Genomic DNA, 22,540 nt, shown 5'->3' with positions numbered 1-22,540 from the left:
CCCTCCCATCTTTCTTTTTTCTTTTTCAATGTGAAGTAGGAAAGAATTATTTTGGTTCATGATGTCAGAGGTTTCAGTCCATGGTTGTCTGGTCCCGTTGTTTTTGGGTTTGTGGTAAGGCAGAACATCATAGTGGAAGGGTGTGGAAGAAGAAAGCTGATTACTTCAAGGGGGGGGCAGGAATTAGGGAGCTAACCCTTTCTTTTCAATTTACTAGTAAGTAGCTTTGGTGTTTTAACCCAAGAATCTTTTATTAATACTTATTTGTGTAAGATTCCTAGTGAAGAGTCAATGCAGAGGCCTGCTGAAGCAAGCTAGTTCAGCCTGGGAAGAGGTAGGTTTCTTATATTCATGAAGAAAGAGGCCACATACCAAGAATGACTATTTATTTATTTAATTTGGGACTAGGAATGAATCCAAAGGTGCTTTACCACTGAGCAACAGCCCCAGCTTTTTTTTTTTTTTGCAGACAGAGTCTCACCAAGAGCAAATTATTTTTATTTCTCTTATTTTTTTTCCCAGTGCCACTAAGTAACCTTTAGTACATTATGATGAATTACAAGCTTACGAACTGTGTTGTATCTCTAACAGTCAGTTTGCCTCATTTAAAGCCTGAACATCTCAGTGACAGGGCAGTTATAACAATGTTTCATTAGAAGGCCTTCCTTTGAAAAGAGTGCCCACTCTGTTTAGTACCAAGACAAAGGTCATAATTTGAAAAGGTTGATTGTTTCTTGGAGTTCCAGGGTCTATCTCCTTTGAAGTGTGTCACATTATTACCTAGAAAATATAAGCTAGTTCCCTAATTTCTTTCATGGAGCGCTTTTGGGTTCTTTTAGACAAGTTCCTTAAAGTGATCACTTGGTAATCTTGGTATACCTTTTGAAGCATAGACTATGAATATAGACTTTGATTTGGAAAGTCTGAAAGCAAACAGTTATCCAGGATACTTTAAACCCATATTTGTGAGCTTGAGAGTATAATGATATTTTCATCTCATACATGGAACAGCTGGTTATATGCAGTAGTTTCTTTTTTTTAATATTCATTTTTTTTTAGTTTTCGGTGGACACAACATCTTTGTTTGTATGTGGTGCTGAGGATCGAACCCAGGCCACATGCTCGCCACATCCCCGGCCCAATATGCAGTAGTTTCTCTGACAAAATATGCATTATTTAAAATGTTTAAATAGTTGTAAATGGGTAGGGACATTGGCATACACCTATAATCCCAGCTGAGGCTGAGGCAAGAGGATCACAAATTGAAAGCCAACTTGAACAATTCAGCAAGACCATCTCAAAATAAAAATAAAAAAGCCTGGGGCCAAATGTGATGGTACATACCTGTAATCCTAGCAGTTCAGGAGGCTGAGGCGGGAGGATTCCCTATTCAAAGCAGTTTTGACAATTTAGCAAGGCCCTAAGCAACTTAGCATACTACAGTGACACAGCCACATCAATGTTTATAGTAACTCAGTTCCCAATAGCAAAGCTACAGAACCAACCTAGGTGCCCTTCAACAGATGAATGGATAAAGAAAATGTGGAATATATACACAGTGGAATATTACAAGCCATAAAGAAAAATGAAATTATGAGATTTTCCGATAAATGGATGGAACTGGAGACCATCATGCTAAGTTAAATAAGTCAGTCCCAAAAAACCAAAGGCCAAATATTCTTTCTTATTGGAAAGATGCTAACATACAATAAGGTATGTGTGTAGTGGTCAGAATAGAAGTTCATTGGATTAGACAAAGAGGAATGAAGGGAAATTGCAGGGAAGGATTAGGAAAGAAAGTAGAATGAATCAGATGTAACTTTCCTGTGTTCATATATGAATACACGACAAGTGACACTCTACATAATGTATAACTCCACAAGAATGGGATACTGATGACAATAAGCTATACTCCAGGTATGTATAATATGTCAAAATATATTCTGTTACATAAACCTAAAAAAGAACAAATAAAAAAAATTAGAAAGGCTGGAGATGTGGGTCAGTGGTGAAGCGCCCTTGGGTTCAATCCCTAGTACTAAAAAAAAAAAAAAAAGAAAGAAAAGAAAAGGCTGGGGATATAGCTCTGTGTGGGAGTCCCTGGGTTTCATCCCCAATACCACAAAATAAATAAATAAATTATACCTGTGATTAAGTGGAACACTACAGAAATCTTGCTACTTACTTGTGTATGACCTGAGCCTCAGTTTTTCTTTAAATATTTTTTTTTTTTTTAGTTATAGATGGACACACTATCTTATTTATATTTTTATGTGGTGCTGGGGATCAAACCTGGGGTTTCACATGTGCTTGGCAAGTGCTCTACCACTGAGCTACAACTCTAGCCCCTAAGCCTCTGTTTTTTAATCTATCAATTGCTATCAAACTGTCACAGACTTAAATAACAGAAATATGTTTTCTCACAGTCTGGGAAGTAGAAATCCAAGATTAAAAGGTCAGCAATGTTGGCTTTTCTTTTTCTTTTTCTTTTTATACTGGGATTGAACTAATCGCTGAACTACATTCTCAGGCCCCCCCATACTCACCCACCCCCTTTTATTTTATTTATTTATTTATTTTTTTGAGACATGTCTCATCGATTTACTTAGGGTCTCGCTAAGTTGATGAGGCTGGGCTCCAATTTGCAATCCTCCTTATTCAGCCTCCCAAATCACTGGGATTATAGGCATATGCCACTGTATCTGACAGGTTTGGCTTTTTCTGAGACCTTTCTGTGACTTCTGTTTTCATTGTATTCTCACTTTCTTATAAGGACATCAGTTATTGAATTAGCAAAACCTTACTTAACCTTAATTACCTCTGTAGGACTCTATTTCCAAATATAATCACATTCTGAGGGACTGGGGGTTAAGATTTCAGCCTATGAATTTTGAGGAGTACATTTCAGCTGTTAGAGGACTCATACCTATTTTGTATTGTTGCTTGCCCTTTGTTTCTAAACCCTTAGAAAATACGTGGCAACATTAGGTGTTTATTCCTTAGAAATAGGAGGTATAATTTTAGGGATCTATACAATTGTCCAGATGTGGAATACCTATAAAAATTTAAAGCCAAGCACACACATAATCCCAAAGGCTCAGGAAGGAGGAGCTCAAACTCAGGGGTAGCCTGGGTAATTTAGCAAGACCCTGTCTCAAAATGAAAATTAAAAAGACTGGGAGTGTGACACAGTGGTAAAGTGCCTCTGAGTTCAAACCCCAGTACCTCCAAAATTTAAAGAGTTGAGGAAAAAATATACAATGTGCTAATTTTGAAATCATTACTATGGTCACAGAATTGAAAACTTGGGACTCGATGGGCTAAGAAAACCCAAAGGTTTTCTGCAACAGTCAAGTGCTAGAAAAGGTGTTTTGTTGTTGTTGTTGTTGTTTTGGGGTGTGTGTGTGTGTGTGGTGTGCTGGGGATTGAACCCAGGGTCTTGTGCATGCGAGGCAAGCACTCTACTAACTGAGCTATATCCCCAGCCCCAGATGTTTTATTTTTATTGTGGATTTTCTTGATCTTGCCTGAGCAAGTAATTGAATGCATGACAAAACAGCCTCCTGGCCTTCTATGTCTTTGAGTGGTAACCTAGTCTTCTTTTGGTTACTGATTGCATATATGCGTCTGTAGGTAAATATTCATCCTTCCAATTTAAGCTTCCCTGCCTGCTTCTCCAGTGAAGTCATAAGCAAATATTTGTGATAGTTTCTTATCACCATGGTGACTAAAAAAACAGAGTCTATGTCCCCTTCCAGCTTCAATGTCAACTCTGCTCAAAGGAGGGGACAGCCTCTGGGAGAGCCCAGGCTCAGTCATGAAAAACCGTGTATCAGGTAATAGGCGACAGAATTCCAGTCTTGCCTTAAGGAGACTTTCTTGTACTTATATTCAGGCACAGGGGTAACTAGCGACCCCATGGAGAAGCCATTGCAGTTCCTTAGAATTTTTTTTTTTTTAACACAGTAAGTTTACCTGATCTTGCCAAGTGGATGTGAAGATTTGCATGTTTTAAGACCTTACTGCTACTGTAGGTTCCCTAAACTACTTTCTAGAATGATCAGAGGCACCTTCTAAAGTTTCATTTCCTCAGTAGCTATAGTTCTAGAATCAGCTCTCTCCCCTCAACATCCAGTTTCACTTCTCTTTCAATTAGGTTCCCTTGCAGACTACTCCTTCCATCATCCATTAATGTACTTCATTTCATTCCTATTCCTGCTGAAGAACCAGCTCAAATCTTATCTGCTCAAATCCATGTTTGAAAGATTTCTTTTAAATTCTATTATCAATTGCCCCTGTTCCTTCAGATAAATGGAATAATAGAATTAGTTGTCCTCATCTGTGTGTCTGTAAAACTTATTTTTTTATCCCTTTTCCAATACTGTTAGTCTCTTTTTCAGATTAGAAATGGAGAAAATGAGAGATGACCTGTAAGGGAAAAGTAGGATGTTAAGGCTTCAGGCCATTGTACCCACATCAGTATAGTCAACTTCACTTTTTTATCTCCCTTGGTACTCGACCACTGAGCCACATCCCCAGCCCTTTTATATATTTTACTCATATTTTCATATTTTATTTATTCAGAGATAGGGTCTTGTTCAAGTTGCTTAGGGCCCTGCTAAGCTGCTAAGACTGGCTTTGAACTTGAGATCCTCCTGCCTCAGCTCAACTTCACTTTTATCAGTTTTTTAAACATTGGGATTCTATGTCAGATTTAATTGGAACAAGTACTCTGCAATTTTTTAAAAAAATATTCTTAGTTGTCGATGGCCCTTTATTGATTTATTTATAGTGGTGCTGAGAATTTAACCCAGTTCCTCACACATGCTAGGCAAGTGCTCTACCACTGAGCCACACCCTCAACCATACTCTGTCATTTTTTAAAAAAAACTTTTTGTGGTAAAATGTTTTTAAGTATACAATTCAGTATAATATTAATATCCATAATATTTATGTTACATAACCATCAATACCATTTTCAGGTTTTTATCACCCCAAACAGAATCTATACCTGTTAAGCAATAACTGCCCATCTCCCCCTCTCTCAGGACCTACTAACTGCTAATCTACTGTCTCCATGAATTTGCCTATTCTAGGTATCTCATATGAGAAGGATCATATAATTTATCCTATTTTACTTATTTCGCTTGGCATACTATCTTCAAGGTTCATCCATGTTGCAGACATATTAGCAGAACTTCTTATGGCTGAATAATATTACATGGTATGCATACAGCACATTTTCTGTAACCATTCATGTGTTACTACCACTTTTTGGCTATTTTGAATAATGCTAAAATGAATATTGGCTGCAAGTCTATTTTGAGTACCTTTTTTCAGTCTTTTTTGAGTATATACCCAAGAGTAGAATTGCTGGGTCATATGGTAAATCTATGTTTAATTTTTTGAGGAACCAACATTGTTTTTTCCACAGCAACAGCACCATTTTACATTCTTACCAGCAGTGTCCAGATTCCAGTTTATCCACATCCTTGCTAACACTTGCTTTTTATAATTCCAGACTTGTAGTTGTGAAATGATATCTCTCAGTTTTGATTTGCCTTTCCTAATGATTAAAATGTTGAGCATCTTTTTTTTTTTTAGTTGTAACTGGACACTTGTTTATTTTTATGTGGTACTGAGGATCGAACCCAGTGCCTCAAATGTGCTAGGTGAGTGCTCTACTGCTGAGCCACAATCCCAGCCCCTGTTAATCATCCTTTTAGTTGTATATTGGCCATTTGTATATATTCTTTGGAAAAATATTTTGAATTCTCTTTGCCTATTTTTAAATTAGGTGGTATGTGTGTTGAAATTTATTTATTTATTTTAAATATTTATTTTTTGTTTTCGGCGGACACAACATCTTTATTGTATGTGGTGCTGAGGATCGAACCTGGGCCGCACGCATGCCAGGCGAGCGAGCTACCACTTGAGCCACCGCTTGAGCCACATCCCCAGCCCCAATGTGTTGAATTTTAGAAGTTCTTTATATAATCCACATTTTAAACTGTTAGAAATATGTTCTTCCATTCTGAAGGATCTTTTCAATTTCTTTTTTGTTTCTTTTGTTGTTTGTGCTTTTGGTGTCATGCCTAAGAATATATCTTCAAATCCAGGGTCATAAAAATTTACCTCCTATGGTTTTCTCTAAGACTGTTGGTTTTAGCAGTATCAGGAATGGAACTCAGGGCTTTGCACATGCTGGGCAAGCAGTCTACATCCCCAGCCCTTTTTAAATTTTATTTTGAGACAAGATCTCACTCAACAAAGGGTGGCCTGGAACTTCTGATCCTCCTGCTTCAGTTTCCTGGGTAGCAGAGATTGCAGCTGTGTTGCTGTTCCCAGTTTATTGAGTTGATTTTTTAATGTGATATGAGCAAGTCCAACTTCATTCTTTGGCATCTGGAAATCTAGTTGTCTGGTGCTATTTAGTGAAAAGACAGTTATTTCCCCATTGAGTGGACTTGATACCCTTACCTGAAAATCATTTGGCAGGCCACAGATGTGGTTGTTGTTTTTTTATTGTTTGTGTTTGTGCGCGCGCATGCATGTGTGCTTTCTGGATTGCTCTACCACTGAACCACAGAGCTAATCCTTAAAAAAGTTTTTGTTTTGAGGCAGGGTCTCACTGAGTTGTCCAGGCTGTCCTTGAACTTTCTATCCTCTTGCCTCATCAGAGTTACTGGAATTACAGGCATGTACTACCACACCCAGCTGTGTGGGTTTTGTCTGAACTCACAGTTCTATTTAATTGGTCTATATAGCTATCCTTAATTCATTACCACACTTTTGGTTACTGTGGCTTTATATAGGTTATTCCACCCCAAAAAATGTGGAATCCAAAACTTTTTGAGCTCTGACGTCATACCACCATTAGAAAATTTTATACCTTGTGTGACAAGTCAAAGTACAAATAGAAATAGGGTATGGTGGTTTTGCCAAAAACTGGGTCCTTGTCCCTGGTGCCAATCTAATAATGAGGACATGGTTTTGAGAAAAAGGGAAAAGAAAGTTTATTGCTTTGCTAGCAAAGGAAAAACACAGGGGACTCCTGTCCTAGAGGCTGTGATTCTGCCCATCAGCAGGAACAGGGGCTTTTAAAGAGGTAAGTAAAAGGCTACATGCCACATGTTCTCTGTCTGGAGTTGGAATTCACTTGAAATTTGGGAGATAATAATTTTTTGAGATCTTCTGGTACCATCTCCCAAAGTCTGGATTACTTTGTTCCTATGATGGTTATATACTCAGGGACAGATAAATCTGCCTAGAATGAAGAAGAAAGGTAATCCTTTCCCCTGAGATTAGAGAGGATCAGGGAGAGGAAGAGAAAGACACATGTCCATTTTAAAAATAAGTTTTGTTTTTGTTTTTTTAAAGCTATAATCTTCCATATATATCTATATAGATATAGATATAATTTTTATATGTATAATTTTTTTTAAAGAGAGAGAGAGAAAAAAATTTTTTTAATATTTATTTTTTAGTTTTCGGCGAACACAACATCCCTGTTGGTATGTGGTACTGAGGATCGAACCCGGGCGCTACCGCTTGAGCCACCTCCCCAGCCCTTTAAAAATAAGTTTAAAACATAAAGTGGACCACTGTTTAAGTGGCACATGCTTGTAGTCACAGCAGTTTTGGGAGGCTGAGTCAGGAGGACTAGATGTTCAAGGCCAACCTAGGCAATTGACACCTTGTTCCAAAATACAAATAAAATGGACTGGGGATGTAGTTCATGAGTAGAGCACCGCTGTGTTTAGTCACCATGACCACACACACCCACAAAACATACACACATACACACACAAGATGTAGAGGAACTAAAAATATTTTATAAAAGTAACTTCAGGGGGCTGGGGTTGTGGCTCAGTGGTAGAGTGCTTGCTTAGCATGTGTGAGGCACTGGGTTCAATTCTCAGCACCACATATAAATAAATGAATAAAATAAAGGTCCATCAACATCTAAAAATTTTTTTTTAAGAAAAATACTTTCAGGCTATGCGTACAAGGTGTGTTATGTGAAACATAAGTGAATTTTGTATTTGTACTTGGGTACCGAAGATATCTCATTGCATATATGCAAATATAGTATGCGTTTATTTGTAAATTTTGTGTGTATTCCAAAATCCAGAATACTTCTGGTACCAAGCATTTTGGATAAGGGATACTCAACCTGTAATAACTTATGAAATTAGGAAATGTGAGTCCTATTTTAAGAGTCTGTTGTTTAATTTCCACATATTTATTAATTTTCCAATTCTTCCTATATTGCTTTCTAGCTTCATTCCATGCAGTCAGTATGATTATAATCTTCAATCTTTTTTTTTTTTTTTTTTTTTTTGGTATTAGGAATTGAACCCAGGAGCCCTTTACCACTAAGTAATAGCCAGGCCCCCCCCCCCCCCCCTTTTCTTTCCTTTTTTGGAGAAAAGGTCTTGCTGAGTTGCTAAAGCTGGCCTCAAACCTGCAGTATTCATGCCTCAGCCTCCCAAGTCTCAGGGATCATAGGCATGCACCAACCATGCCTGGCCGAGTCATCTTATTTAATTATTTATTTATTTATTTAAGAGAGAGTGAGAGAGGAGAGAGAGTGAGAAAGAGAATTTTTAATATTTATTTTTTAGTTCTCGGCGGACACAACATCTTTGTTGGTATGTGGTGCTGAGGATCGAACCCTGGCCGCACGCATGCCAGGCGAGCGCGCTACCGCTTGAGCCACATCCCCAGCCCCCGAGTCATCTTTTTAAATGTATTGAGACTTTTTGTGTGTGGCCTAATGTGCTCTGTCATGAAGAATGTTCCATATACACTTGAGGAGAATATGTACTCTTTTATTTTGGGGTGGAATGTTTTTGTATATATCTGTTAGGTCAAGTTGGTTTATAATGTTCAAGTCCTCTCTTTCCTTATTGATCTTCTATTTAGGTGTTCTGTTCGTTATTGGAAGTTGTATATTGAAGTCTTTGTGGTTTTTTGAACCAAGAATTGAACCCAGTGGTTCTATACCACTGATCTGCATCTTCAGCCCTTTTTACTTTTTTTTTTTTAGAGAGAGAGAGAGAGAATTATTTATTTTTTAGTTTTTGGCAGATACAACATCTTTGTTTGTATGTGGTGCTGAGGATGGAACCCGGGCCACACACATGCCAGGTGAGCGCGCTACCACTTGAGCCACATCCCCAGCCCCCTTTTTACTTTTTGAGACAGGGTCCAATTAAGTTGACAAGGCTGGTCTCCTGAGCTTGCAATCCTCCGACCTCAGCCTCCCAAGTAGCTAGAATTATAGGAGTTCACCACTTGCCTGGCCAGAGCCTGGCACGTGGTAAGTGAGCACTCTTCTACTGAACCACAACCCCAGCCCATTTATAGAGTTTTCTTTCATCATTTTGTTATCCCATTGCCTTCTGATATGGTTTCTGAAGATCAATTAGCTGTTGAGAAGATCCTTTGTATGTGATGAGTCACTTCTTTCTTAATTTGTAGATTCTCTCTTTGTCTTTTAACAGTTTGAGCACATGTCTCAATATGGATCTCTTTTAGTTTATTCTCTTTAAGGCTCACTGAACTTCTTCATGTATAGATTCATGTCTTTCATTAAATTTGAGAAGTTTATAACCATTATTTCCTTAAATGTTATTTCTGCCCCCTTTTGTTTTCTTTTTGGTAATTCCACAGTGTATATTATTAGTCCTTATAAGTGGTGTTCCATGGGTCCATTAGATTGTTTATTTTCTTCATTCTTTTGTTTTTGTGCTCCTCAGAGTAGGTAATTTCAGTTGTTCTGTCTTCAAGTTTACTACCACTTTTCTCCTTTTTCAAATCTGCTATTGAACCCTTGTAGTAAATTTTTCATTTCAATAATTGTAATTTTCAGATTTAGAACATGTTTGGCTCCATTTTATAATTTCTTTCTCCTTATTGACATTCTCATTTTGATCATATATTGTTTTTCCTGATGTTCTTCAGTTTTTTGTCTTTTTCTTAAGCTTTTTGAGCATATTTAAGATAGCTGTTTTAAAGTCTTTATCTAGTAAGTTCAGTATTTGGGTTTCCTCAAGAATGGTTTCTAGCACTGGGTTGTGGCTCAGTGGTAGAGCACTTGCCTAGCATGTGTGAGGCCCTGGATTCAATCCTTAGTACCACATAAAAATAAATAAAAATAAAGGCATTGTGTCCATCTACAACTAAAACATTATACGTGTGAAAAGTGGTTTTTATCATTTTATTTCTGGATTGGGCTATTACCTATCTCTTTGTATGCCTTGTAATTTTTAAATGGATATTTGAACATTATAATGTGGTAACTCTGGAAATTATTTTGGTTTTCTATTTGTCCCATCTGTTTTTGGCTCTAACCCACCCTTCCCCTTACCTGCTTTCTTTTGGAATTATTTTTTAACTTTTTAGTTGTCAATGGACTTCTATTTTATTTATTTATATGCAGTGCTGAGACTCAAACCCAATGCCTCACACAAGTCATGCAAGTGCTCCACCACTGAGCCAGAATCCTAGCCCTCTTGGAGTTTTTAAAAGTAATTTTACAAGCTGGATGCACTGGCACATGCACATTTCTATAATCCCTGCAGCTCAGGAAGCAGAGGCAGGAGGATCAGCCTCAGCAATTTAGTGAGGTCCTATGCAACTCAGCGAGACCCTGTTTCTAAATAAAATATAAAAATGGGGTTTGAGGTGGGGTTTAGTGGTTAAGAACCCTGGGTTTAATCCCTGATACCCCCCCCAAAAAAAAAGTAATTTCACTTTAGCTTCATTATTGGTTAATTTGTTTTAAAGAATTATTGCCCCAGTGATGGTGATTGAATTGAGGGACACTTACACTGAGCTACATCTTAAGTCCTTTTTGTTGGGGGGGGGCATGCTGGGGATCAAACCCAGGGCCTTGTGCATGTGAGGCAATCACTCTATCAATTGAGCTACATCCCCAGCCCCATCTTAAGCCCTTTTTATTTTTTGAGACAGGGTCTTGTCAAATTGCTGAGGCTGGCCTTGAACTTGTATTCTCATGAGTAGCTGGGATTACAGGCATATACCATCGAACCTGGCATAAAGATGATTTTTAGGTGTGTGGGCGGGGGTTATAAATTTACTTAAAGTATTTATCATTTCTAGTGTTCTTCATTTTGTGGAAATGTGAGTTTCCATCAAGAGTCATTTTCCTTCTGCATGAAGAACTTTAAAATTTTTTTTGATGCAGGTCTACCAGAAACAGTTTTTCAGCTTTTATTTATATGGACAAATCTTTTTTTTTCTCCCTCCCTCCCTCCCTCCCTCCCTCCCTCCCTCCCTCCCTCCCTCCCTTCCTTCCTCTCAGGGATTTAACCCAGGGGCACTTACCCAGGGAGCCCCATCCCAGCCCTTTTTTGTATTTCGTTTAGAGACAGGGTCTCACTTAGTTGCTGAGGCTGGCTTTGAACTCACAATTTCCTGAGCCACTAGGGTTACAAGCGTGTGCCACCTCGCCCAGTCGTACTTTTGATGTTTTGTTTTTTTTTTTAATATATATATTTAGTTGTAGTTGGACACAATCCCTTTGTTTTATTTATTTATTTTTATGTGGTACTGAGGGATTGAACCCAGGGCCTCGCACGTTCTAGGTGATTGCCCTACCGCTAAGCCACAACCCCAGCGTCCTTCCATCAGTTTTTGTTTTTTTTTTGGTACCAGGGATTGAACTCAGGGGCACTTGACCACTGAGCCACATCCCCAGCCCTGTATTTATTTTATTAGAGACAGGGTCTTGCTTAGTGCCTCCCTGAATTGCTGAGGCTGGCTTTGGACTTGCGATCTTCCTGCCTTGCCTGCCGAGCCATTGGGATTACAGTCTGTGCCACCACACTTGGCCAATCATTTTTTAAAAATATTTTTATTGTTATATCAGTCAGTTTTCTATTATGGTGAAATATCTGAGGCTATGTAATTTTATAAACAAGTTGTTTATTTAGTTCATAGTTCTGAAAATTCAAGAGTATATTACTGACATCAGCTCTGTTCTAGTGAATACCTTATGGGATGGCATTACAATAATGTATGAGGGAGACATATGACCAGGCTTAGACTGTCATAACAACCTACTAACAGTTCACTCATGAAAAATAATTTATGGGTCCCCAGAGAACTACCTTAGTTCCTTCTAAAACCAATGCCCCCTGTGATCTATGACCTTTTTTTAGATCCCACCTTCCTAAACTTCTCACCACCTGTCACACTGATGACCAGACTTCCAACACATGAAACATTAAGGGAGAATACACATCCAAACCTTAGCAATTGGATATAGAGTTCTAGTTTGAAAGATTTTCTTCTTTTAATATACTTATGGTATAGTTTCTGACAAAAAGTCAGGCCTTTTTTTTTTTTTAAAGACAGGTCTTGCTAAATTGTTGAGACTGGCCTTGAACTTTCAATTCTCCTGCCTCAGCCTCCCAAGTCACTGGGATTATAGGGATGCACCACTGTGCCTAACCAAATCATCCATTCTTTGATCTTTATGTAAAGGGTACTTAACTGTTTTTCTTTTCGTTATTGCTGGTTTTCAGGTGTTTTGTTTTGTTTTGTTGTCAATGGACTTTTATTTATTTATATGTGGTGCTGAGAATCAAACCCAATGCCTCACACATTCTGGGCAAGCACTCTACCGCAGCCCCTTCAGGGTTTTGACCATAATTTGCCTTATTGTCATCTCTGTTTTTATCATACTTTTTAGGCAGTATATCATCAAGTTTGAAATTTTTTTAATCTTCATTCATAATCCTTCCCCCTCATTTTCTCCTGTGAAACCAGTTACACAAATATATTAGAACACATGATACTTTCACACAGGCCCCTGAAGTATCATTTATAGGTCTGCCTGTGTTAACTGATTTTATCCTCTTTTTTTTTTATATTTATTTTTTAGTTATCGGCGGACATAACATCTTTGTTTTATGTGGTGCTGAGCATCGAACCCGGGCCGCACGCATGCCAGGCGAGCGCGCTACCGCTTGAGCCACATCCCCAGCCCTGATTTTATCCTCTTTATGAGTCAAAATTTTCCTAGTTCTTGGCATGTCTAGTAATTTGGGGGGTACCAGGAATTGAATTCAGGGGTACTCAACCACTAAGCCACATCCCCAACTCTATTTTGTATTTTATTTAGTGACAGGGTCTCACTGAGTTGCTTAGCACCTCGCTTTTGCTCAGGCTGGCTTTGAACTTGTGATCCTCCTGATAAAAGTTTTGAATGATAAAAGTTTTTTATCAGTCAAAGAGCAAAGGAAAATCACAAGTTTGAGTCTCGTCTCAGCATCTCTTTTTTAAAAAATAAATATCTTTATTTTATTTTATTTATTTATTTTTATGTGGTGCTGAGGTTCAAACCCATCGCCCCACACATGCTAGGTGAGTGCTCTACTGCTGAGCCACAACCCCAGCCCTTGTCTCAGCATCTTAGTGAGGCCCTAAGCACCTTAGCAAGACCCTGTGTCAAAAAATAAAAAGGGCTGGGGGTAGGACTTAGTGGTAAGACACCTCTAGGTTAAATCCCCAGTACTACTACTACTACTACTATTACCAATAATAAAACAATTCCAAGTGTGTATACCCCTAATGAAATAGTGTTAAAATATTTAAAGAAAAATGAAATTACAGGTAAAATAGATACATTCAGTATTGAAAAAAATCAGTAAAGCAATAGAAGAGTTGAGCAATGTAAGTGGTTAACACTGGCAGACACCTGTATTCCCAGCTACATGGGAAGCTGAGACAGGAGGATCGCAAGTTTGAGGCCAACTTAGCAAGACCCTTTCTCAAAATGAAAAATAAGAAGTGCTGGTAATATGGCTCAGTGGTACAGTGTCCCTAGATTCAATCCCCAGTACTGTGACCCCCCCCCCAAAAGAAGAAGAGTTGAACCATGTGATGAACCACTTAATTCATTAGACACATGACATATAGAACGCCATACACAATAATGGAAAAGTACACATTCTCCTTAAACACACATTAAACACAGAGATTGTTTTCTTTTTTTTGCTTAAGACTTACTTGGACTATAGGGGCTGGGGTTATGGCTCAGTGGTACCACACTTGACTGGCATGCGTGAGGCACTGGGTTCAATTCTCAGCACCACATATAAATAAATAAAATAAAGGTCTATCAATGACTAAAAAAATACTTTTATTAGAAATACTTTATTATTAGAAATAATAAAGTTCCCAAGCATTACTGATTTTTTTTTTGAGAGAGAGAGAGAGAGAGAGAGAGAGAGAGAGAGAATTTTTTAAATATTTGTTTTTTAGTTTTCGGCGGACACAACATCTTTGTATGTGGTACTGAGGATCAAACCCGGGCCGCACGCATGCCAGGCCAGCACGCTACTGCTTGAGCCACATCCCCACCCCAACATTACTGATTTTTAAATAAAATCCATGGATATTAGCTATTCATAACTGCATTATAATGATTTTAATTTGAAGGAAATTTACAAGTCTTAGGTATTAAATTGTATCATAAGGTCATTACATTAATGATATAATTTAAGTACACATTAATTACATAATTAAGTATACAGTTTAGAATAACAGGATAAGTACAAAGAAAATAGAAATCATACTGTAGGGCTGGGGTTGTGGCTCAGTGGTAGAGCACTTTGCCTAGCATGTGTGAGGCACTGGGTTCAATTCTCAGCACTACATAAGTAAATAAAATAAAGGTATTATGTCCATCTACAATTAAAAAATATTTTTTAAGAAATTATACAGTAGGAAGGTTGGGAATGCAGCTCAGTGCTAATTGCCCCTGGATTGAATCCCAGCACTCCCTCAAAGGAGAAAAAAATAAGTATGGAAAGGTTTGTTTAACAATACACATACAGAAAATGCACACAAAAGTTTTATTTATTTATTTATTTAGTTAGTTAGTTAGTTTTTAGGTGGACACAGTATCTTTATTTCACATTTATGTGGTGCTGAGAACCGAACCCAGTGCCTCACCCACTCTAGGCAAGAGTGCTACCAATCGAGCCACATCCCCATCCCCAACACACAAAAGTTTTAACTACATTAAAGTTAAGAACTTATGGGTGTGGTGGCTCATGCCTGTAATCCCAGTGGCTCAGGAGGCTGAGGCAGGAGAATCATGAGTTCATAGACAGCCTTAGCAACTTAGTGAGGCTCTAAGTAACTCAGTGAGACCCTGTCTCTAAATAAAATATTTTAAAACATGGTTTGTTTCCACAAAAGGAGAAATATGGCTAGTAAATCATATGAAATCTAACCTCATTAGTAATCTGGAATAATGCAAGTACTTATACCTCAGTGGAACATTGTATCACACCTAGTGTACTGAAAAGTGATGATTCTAAGTGTTATTCAAGATAATATATCAGGAGCTGAGGTTGTGGCTCAGTGGTACAGCACTTGCCTAGCATATGTGAGGCACTGGGTTTGATTCTCGGCACCACATATAAATAAATAAAATCCATTGACAACTAAAAAAAATATTTTCAAAAGAACAAAACTATATATTAACAAAAGATAATAATATATCAGTGGGAACCTTTTGTTTATTGCTTAGCTAGTTAAATTAGCAACATACTGGAAGACAACTTTGACATTACAACTCATTCCTTGGAGCATCAATTCTCAAAACGTGGTCTGCAGACCCAGTGTATCCTTGTGACCACCACTTCAGAGGGTTTTTGAAGTAAAGACTAAAATGTTGTTTGCCATTTTCACTGTATTGATATCTGTACTTATGCTTTAGCTCAAATCAAGGCAGTGGTATCAAAGAATACTAGTAATCTTTGTATTCTTTACCATCAACTGTATTTTTTTTTAAATAATATCCTTGGTGAGGCCAGGCTCAGTGGCCCATAGCTGTAATCCCAGTGACTTGGGAGACTAAGACAGGAGGATCCCAAGTTTGAAGCTAGTTTCAGCAACTTAAGTGAGACCCTTCTCAAAATACAAAAAGGCTCAGAGTGTAGCTCAGTGATATAATTCCCAGTGCCACCATAAATAAATAAATAAATAAACAAACAAACAAACAAATAAATAAATAAATAAAAGGTATATCCTTAGTAATTGATTTGGGCATGTATCTCAGTGGTAGAGTGGTTGCCTAGTATGTGCAAGCTTCTGGGTTCTGTCCCTAGCACTATAAATCAAAAGAAGACTATCCCCGATGAAGCCATACAAATTCAACCCTTGAAAAATATCTGGGGAAAAATCACCTGTGAGCTTAAGTTGTTAACTATAAACTAGACTTGATGCAGAGAGGGAGGGTACTGGTGATTGAACCCAGGGAAGCTTAACCACTGAAACACATTTCTAGCCCTTTTCTTAGCTGTATATTTTATTAGAGATAGGGTCTCGATGAGTTGCTTAGGGCCTTGATAAATTGCTGAGGTTGGCTTTGAACTCCCAATCCTTCTGCCTCAGCCTCCAGAGCCAATGGGATTATAGGCATGCATCACTGAACCTGGCTAAACTAGCCTTTTTTTTTTTTTAAGTATTTATTTTTAGTTGTTGATGAACCTTTATTTTATTCACTTATTTATATGCAGTGCTAAGAATCAAATCCAGTTCCCCACACATGCCAGGCAAGCACTTTTACCAATGAGCCACAACTCCAGTCTGACCTTTTTTTAAAAAAAAAAAATTATTTTTAAATTTTTAAAATTATTATTTTTGTTGTTGTTATTGTTTATTTATTTTTAAGTGGTGCTAAGGATTGAACCCAGGGCCTCACATTGCAAGGCTACATGTGCTCTGCCACATGTGCTCTGCCACTGAGCCACCTCCCCAGCCTCCTCCCCCCTTTTTTTAATGAATCTTTTTTTTTTTAATATTTACTTTTTAGTTGTAGTTGGATGCCATACCTTTATTTTACTTATTTTTATGTGATGCTGAGGATTGAACCCTGGACCTTGCACTTGCTAGACGAATGCTCGGCTGAGCCACAACCCCAGCCCTCTGACATTTTTTTTTTTTTAACAATATTTTTACTTGGAAGAATGAGTATCAGACAAACTATGGTTATTCAGGCTTAGATATTAGGGATTTTCATAAAATGAGTCAGTATTTGCCAATAATCCAATTTTAGCTTTTAAACAGAATTTCAGCCAGGTGTGCAGGTGTGGTAGTGCACGCCTATAATTAATCCAGCAACTCAGGAAGATCAGTGTGTGTGGGGGGGGGTGTGGGGGTTCTGGGGATTGAACCTAAGGCCTTGTGCATGAGAGGCAGGCACTCTATCAACTGAGCTATATCCCGAGCCCTGGCCTCAGCAATTTTGTGACACCCTGTCTAAAAAAAATAAAAAGGGCAGGGGATGTAGGTAGCTCAGTGGTAGAGTGACACTGAATTCAATCTCCAGTACTGCCCTTACCCCCAAAATTTAGAATTTCAGAAAATGTATCTATCACTGATTCCTCAGTAGCTTCCCCATAGATTTGTGGGTTTGTTTTTTGTTGTTGTTGTTGTTGTTGTTGTTGTTAGTTGTTTTGGTACTGGGGATTGAACTCAGGGGTACTCAACCACTGAGCCATATCCCCAGTCCTATTTTGTATTTTATTTAGAGACGGGGTCTCACTGAGTTGCTTAGTGCCTTGCAATTACAGAGGTTGGCTTTGAACTTGCGATTCTCCTGTCTCAGTCTCTCAAGCCACTGGGATTACAGGCATGTGCCACTGCGCCCAGCATTCCCCATAGATTTGTAACAGGAAAAAGTTAGAGGGAAAAGACCCACAGAAAAATAGATAAAGTGTGATATAGTTAAACTGTGAAATAATAAAATAGGAAAAAATAATGAAATATAGCTACATGCAGAAACATGAGTGAATCTTAGAAACCCAGAAAATGGGGGTGAAATTACTTTCAGAAGACAAAACAGATTGTTTAGGGACATATATATGTGTGATTAATAGCAAAGACAAAAGTAAAAATGATAAAAATTCATGATAACGGGGCATTGTTGTTGTTGTTGTTGTTGTTGTTGGAGATGAGGGATTCTAGAATAGGGGAAGAGCCCAGGACGACTAATTTTAAGCATATTGATTTTAGGATTATTGGGCCTCCCTGAGAAGCATTGGTCCTACTGGAATAGGAGAGGATAGAGCATGGTTAGGAACAAGAGCACAATGAAAAAGAAATGCTGTCTACTTGAGAGTCTTTGACACTGTGTTTATATTTTCCCTTCTAGAGACCATGGCAAGCCCAGGAAAAGACAATTATCGAATGAAGAGCTATAAGAACAATGCCTTGAACCCCGAGGAAATGAGGCGAAGAAGAGAGGAAGAGGGCATTCAGCTCCGGAAGCAGAAGCGGGAGCAGCAAGTGGGTTAACCAGAATATTCTCAAACATTTTATCAGGGAAACAGTTTAGTCCCTATGGTTAGCCTTTACCTTGACACTCAACTTTCCCTTAGGAATGTTTAGCTTAGCTACTTAGTGGGCCAGTCATCCAGTTTCATTTTGGATTTTTTTTTTCCCAGTTCTAGGGATTGGACCCAGGAGTGCTTTGCCACTGAGCTACATTCCTAGCCCTTTTAATTTCTTTCTTTTTTTTAAGACATGTCACTAAGTTAGTTGCTTAAGCTGGCCTTATAGCCTTAAACTTGTGGTTCTCTTCCTCAGCATTCAGTCAGTGGGATGACAGGTGTGCAAAACAGTATCCACCTTCCAGTCTGCTTTTGTAAAGAAGTGTTGGAAGCTTTAAGAAAGGGAGAACCGGGGCTGGGGATGTGGCTCAAGCAGTAGCTCGCTCACCTGGCATGCGTGCGGCTCAGGTTCAATCCTCAGCACCACATACAAACAAAGATGTTGTGTCCGCTGAAAACAAAAAAAATAAATAAATGAATATTAAAGTTCTCTCTCTCTAAAAAAAATAAAATAAACGGAGAAGAGAAAAACTCATTGAGTTTATTTAAAAAAAAAGGGGGAGAACCAATCCCTAATTTGTGTCTTTTAGCCTTCAAGTTATACTTCCATGTGCCCCTTTGTCACACTGCTGTCAGTGTAAGGTCAGTGTCCTTGAAGGCCCAGCTCCCAGACTTGTCCTTTAAGAGGCTTATCAGCCATTCTGGGCTGTCTTCTACTTGAGTTTATTCTTTGTAAGTGTCCCTCAGACTGAGACTATACTATTGCTTTACCTTACCACTGCCACATTGGTGCCTTGCTTAGATCTAGATTTAGTTACCTAACCTGCTTTTGCCCACCTTCTTGCTATACTGTTATTCCTTTCCTTCAAAGCCCTTTCTCCCCTCACCTCCAGTACTGGGAATTGAAACCAGGGGCACTCTACCATTGAGCTATATCCCTAGCACTTTTTGTTCTTTTATTTATTTTTATTGTTTCTAGACAGAGTTGGTCCTACTAAGTCACTGAGGCTGTCTTCAAATTTGGCAATCTCTCTGCTTTAGCTTCCTGAGTTGCTGGGATTACAAACAAGCATCACCAGACCCAGCGCCTTCAAAACCTTTTATACCTATCATCTTTTATATAAAAGGCAAAGAAATGGTGTTATTTGTTTTTTGTTTTGTTCTGTTTGCTTATAAAAATGTAAACTGGTTGGGGTTGTGGCTCAGCAGCAGAGCTCTGGCCTAACACGGTGCAAGGCGCTGGGTTCAGTCCTCAGCACTACATAAAAATAAATTTAAAACTAAAGGTATTGTGTCCAACTACAACTTAAAAAAGAAAAAATATGAACAATTAGCCAGGTGTGGTGGCACATGCCTGTAATCCTAGCAGCCCAGAAGCCTGAGGCAGGAGGATCACAAGTTCAAAATCAGCCTCAGCAATTTAGTGAGAACCTATTTCAAAATAAAAATTTGAAAAGATCTAGGGATATGATTCAGTGGTTAATAATGTCTCAGGTTCAATACCCAGAACCAATTTTTTTTTTTTAATTGCCAGGAATTGAACCCAGGTGTGCTAGCCACTGACTAAGCCCCATCCCCACCCTTTTTTATATTTTATTTAGAGACAAGGTGTCTCTGAGTTGCTTAGGGCCTTGCTAAGTTGCTGAGGCTGGCTTTGAACTCGAGATCCTCCTGCCTCAGCTTCCTGAGCCACTGAAATTATATGTGTCTGCCACCAGGCCAGTCAGTAAAAAAAAATTTTTTTGAAAAGTGAACAATTCTATTGATGTAACATAAGAATAAAGCTATATATAGGGCTGAGGTTGTGGCTTGGCGGTAGAGTGCACACCTAGCACATGTGAGATCCTGGGTTCAATCCTCAGCACCACATCAGGATAAATAATAGTTTAAATAAAAGAAAGAATAAAGCTTTGTGGTATTATTCCATGTCAGTATTTAAAGCTTGGCATCCTTTTCTCAGTTACTTTACCATTTGCTTGTCAGTTATGCCATAATTTAACATTGGATTATTGGTGTTTTGATTTGGTTTGTTTCAGTGAGTAGTCTTACCATTTTTCTTCACTTTACTTTTAGCTTTTTAAACGAAGAAATGTGGAGCTGATTAATGAAGAAGCCGCCATGTTTGATAGTCTCCTCATGGACTCCTATGTGAGCTCTACAACTGGGGTAAGGCCCTTGTATGTGCCTGATGCAGACCAGGGACATATTTGCTTCTACAAAATAGAAATTGGATGGTTCATGTCATTTAGTAGCTTTGCCAATAATGCTAAGCTCTTTCTTCCATGGGCCATTTTATAGATGGTCAGGGTTTGGTTGTTTTTTGTTTGTTTGTTTTTGGTACTAGGGATTGAACTCAGGGGTACTTGACCATTGAACCACATCCCTGGCCCTATTTTGTATTTTATTTAGAGACAGGGTCTCACTGAGTTGCTTAGCGCCTTGCTTTTTGCTGAGGCTGGCTTTGAACTCGCAATCCTCCTGTCTCAGCCTCCCAAGTCACTGGGGTTACAGGCATGCTCCACCTGGTCAGTTTAAAGAGTCAAAAAGGATTTATCTCTGATAGAAACACCTGAGGAAACATAAGAGAAGCCATTTTTTGCTTCAGAGATTAGGAATCACTTCTAAATGTTCCAACTTGAAGCAGCCATGGGTTAAACGAACGCTCTCTCCTAAGCTACTATGCCATCCTCTTACCCTAAAATTTTTAAAAGAAGGATGCCAAGCAAGAGTGTGTGCTCACAGCTGGGTGTGGTGGCGAATGCCTATAATCCCAACGGTTTGGGAGGCTGAGACAGGAGGCAAATAAAATACAAAATAGGACTGGGTATGTGGCTCATGGTCAAGTGCCCCTGAGTTCAATTCCTAGTACCAAAAGAAAAAAAAAAGTGTGTTTACATCTGTGTTCACATTTGGTTCTGGTGTTGGTTTGCAAAGTCCTAAACTTGTTTTATATTCTAGGAGAGTGTGATCACAAGAGAGATGGTGGAGATGCTCTTTTCTGATGATTCTGACTTGCAATTAGCAACCACACAGAAATTCCGGAAACTGCTCTCCAAAGGTATAAAGTCTAGTCATTTTTGAAGAAACCCTATATGATTTAGCTTCTTTCCTTTTACTAGTATCAACTGTTCTGCCTCTTGATTATTCTGCTCTAACCCTTCTGGCTTTGGCATCTCTCTCTCTTTTTTTTTTTTAATTATTTTTTTAATTATAGGTGGACATAATATCTTCATGTTTATTTTTATGTGGTGCTGAGGATCAAACCCAGGGCCTCATGCTTGCAAGGCAAACGCTGTACCACTGAGTTACAACCCCAGCCCCCTACCTACCTTTTTATTTCACCCTTTACTTCTATCTAAAAATGTCAAGCTGGGGCTGGGGATGTGGCTCAAGCGGTAACGCGCTCGCCTGGCATGCGTGCGGCCTGGGTTCGATCCTCAGCACCACATACCAACAAAGATGTTGTGTCCGCTGAAAACTAGAAAATAAATATTGAAAAATTCTCTCTCTCTCTCTCTAAAAAAAATAAAATAAATAAAAATAAAAATGTCAAGCTATCCCCTACACTCAGCAGTTTTTAATCTCCTTACTTATGTCCTTCTCTCCCACCCCCCCTCAATCTCTACAGGCAATTGGGATTTCTTACATAAAATAGCATAGTATTAACCTATACCTATCCTCTGATATACTCTAGGTTCATCCCCAGATTATTAAATACCTAATACAGTATAAATGCTATGTAAATAATTGTTACATTATCTAGGAAATAATGACAAACAGGGAAAAGTCTATATAGATTTTTTTTTTCCCTTTTGGTACTGGGGATCAAATTCATGGTGCTCTACTACTGAACTATATCCCAGGGTTTGCAAATATTCTTGACAGACATTTGGTTGGATATACAGATGCAGAGGGTAAATATACTTCCTTTTTTTAATATTTATTTTTTAGTTTTTGTTGGACACAATATCTGTTTTTGTTTTTTTTTAAGAGAGAGAGAGTGTGTTTTTTAATATTTATTTTTCAGTTCTCGGCGGACACAACATCTTTGTATGTGGTGCTGAGGATCAAACCCAGGCCACATGCATGCCAGGCAAACATGCTACCACTTGAGCCACATCCCCAGCCCTGGACACAATATCTTTATTTATTTATTTTTA

General features: G+C 38.4%; 1 protein-coding gene across 3 annotated transcripts in view; it reads left to right on the top strand.

Moving 5' to 3' along the window:
• The window catches only part of KPNA6 (karyopherin subunit alpha 6), a 60,700-nt gene that overhangs the window by 21,673 nt on the left and 16,487 nt on the right, over positions 1–22,540 (top strand). For 2 of the 3 annotated variants that reach the window (XM_081307565.1, XM_081307563.1), the window contains 3 exons: positions 18,203–18,336; positions 20,454–20,546; positions 21,339–21,438. In XM_081307565.1, coding sequence (XP_081163691.1) covers positions 18,203–18,336; positions 20,454–20,546; positions 21,339–21,438 — 327 coding nt within the window. Of the gene's footprint in view, positions 1–9,056; positions 9,154–18,202; positions 18,337–20,453; positions 20,547–21,338; positions 21,439–22,540 lie in introns of those variants that run through there. The other variant, XM_081307564.1, reaches the window with a different exon arrangement.

The sequence above is a fragment of the Spermophilus citellus genome, assembly GCF_964194105.1.
Source record: "Spermophilus citellus genome assembly, chromosome: 9".
In the NCBI taxonomy this organism is placed as follows: Eukaryota; Metazoa; Chordata; class Mammalia; order Rodentia; family Sciuridae; genus Spermophilus; species Spermophilus citellus.
Note: the sequence above shows the minus strand (reverse complement) of the source record. Positions and strands in the feature narration are given on the sequence as shown.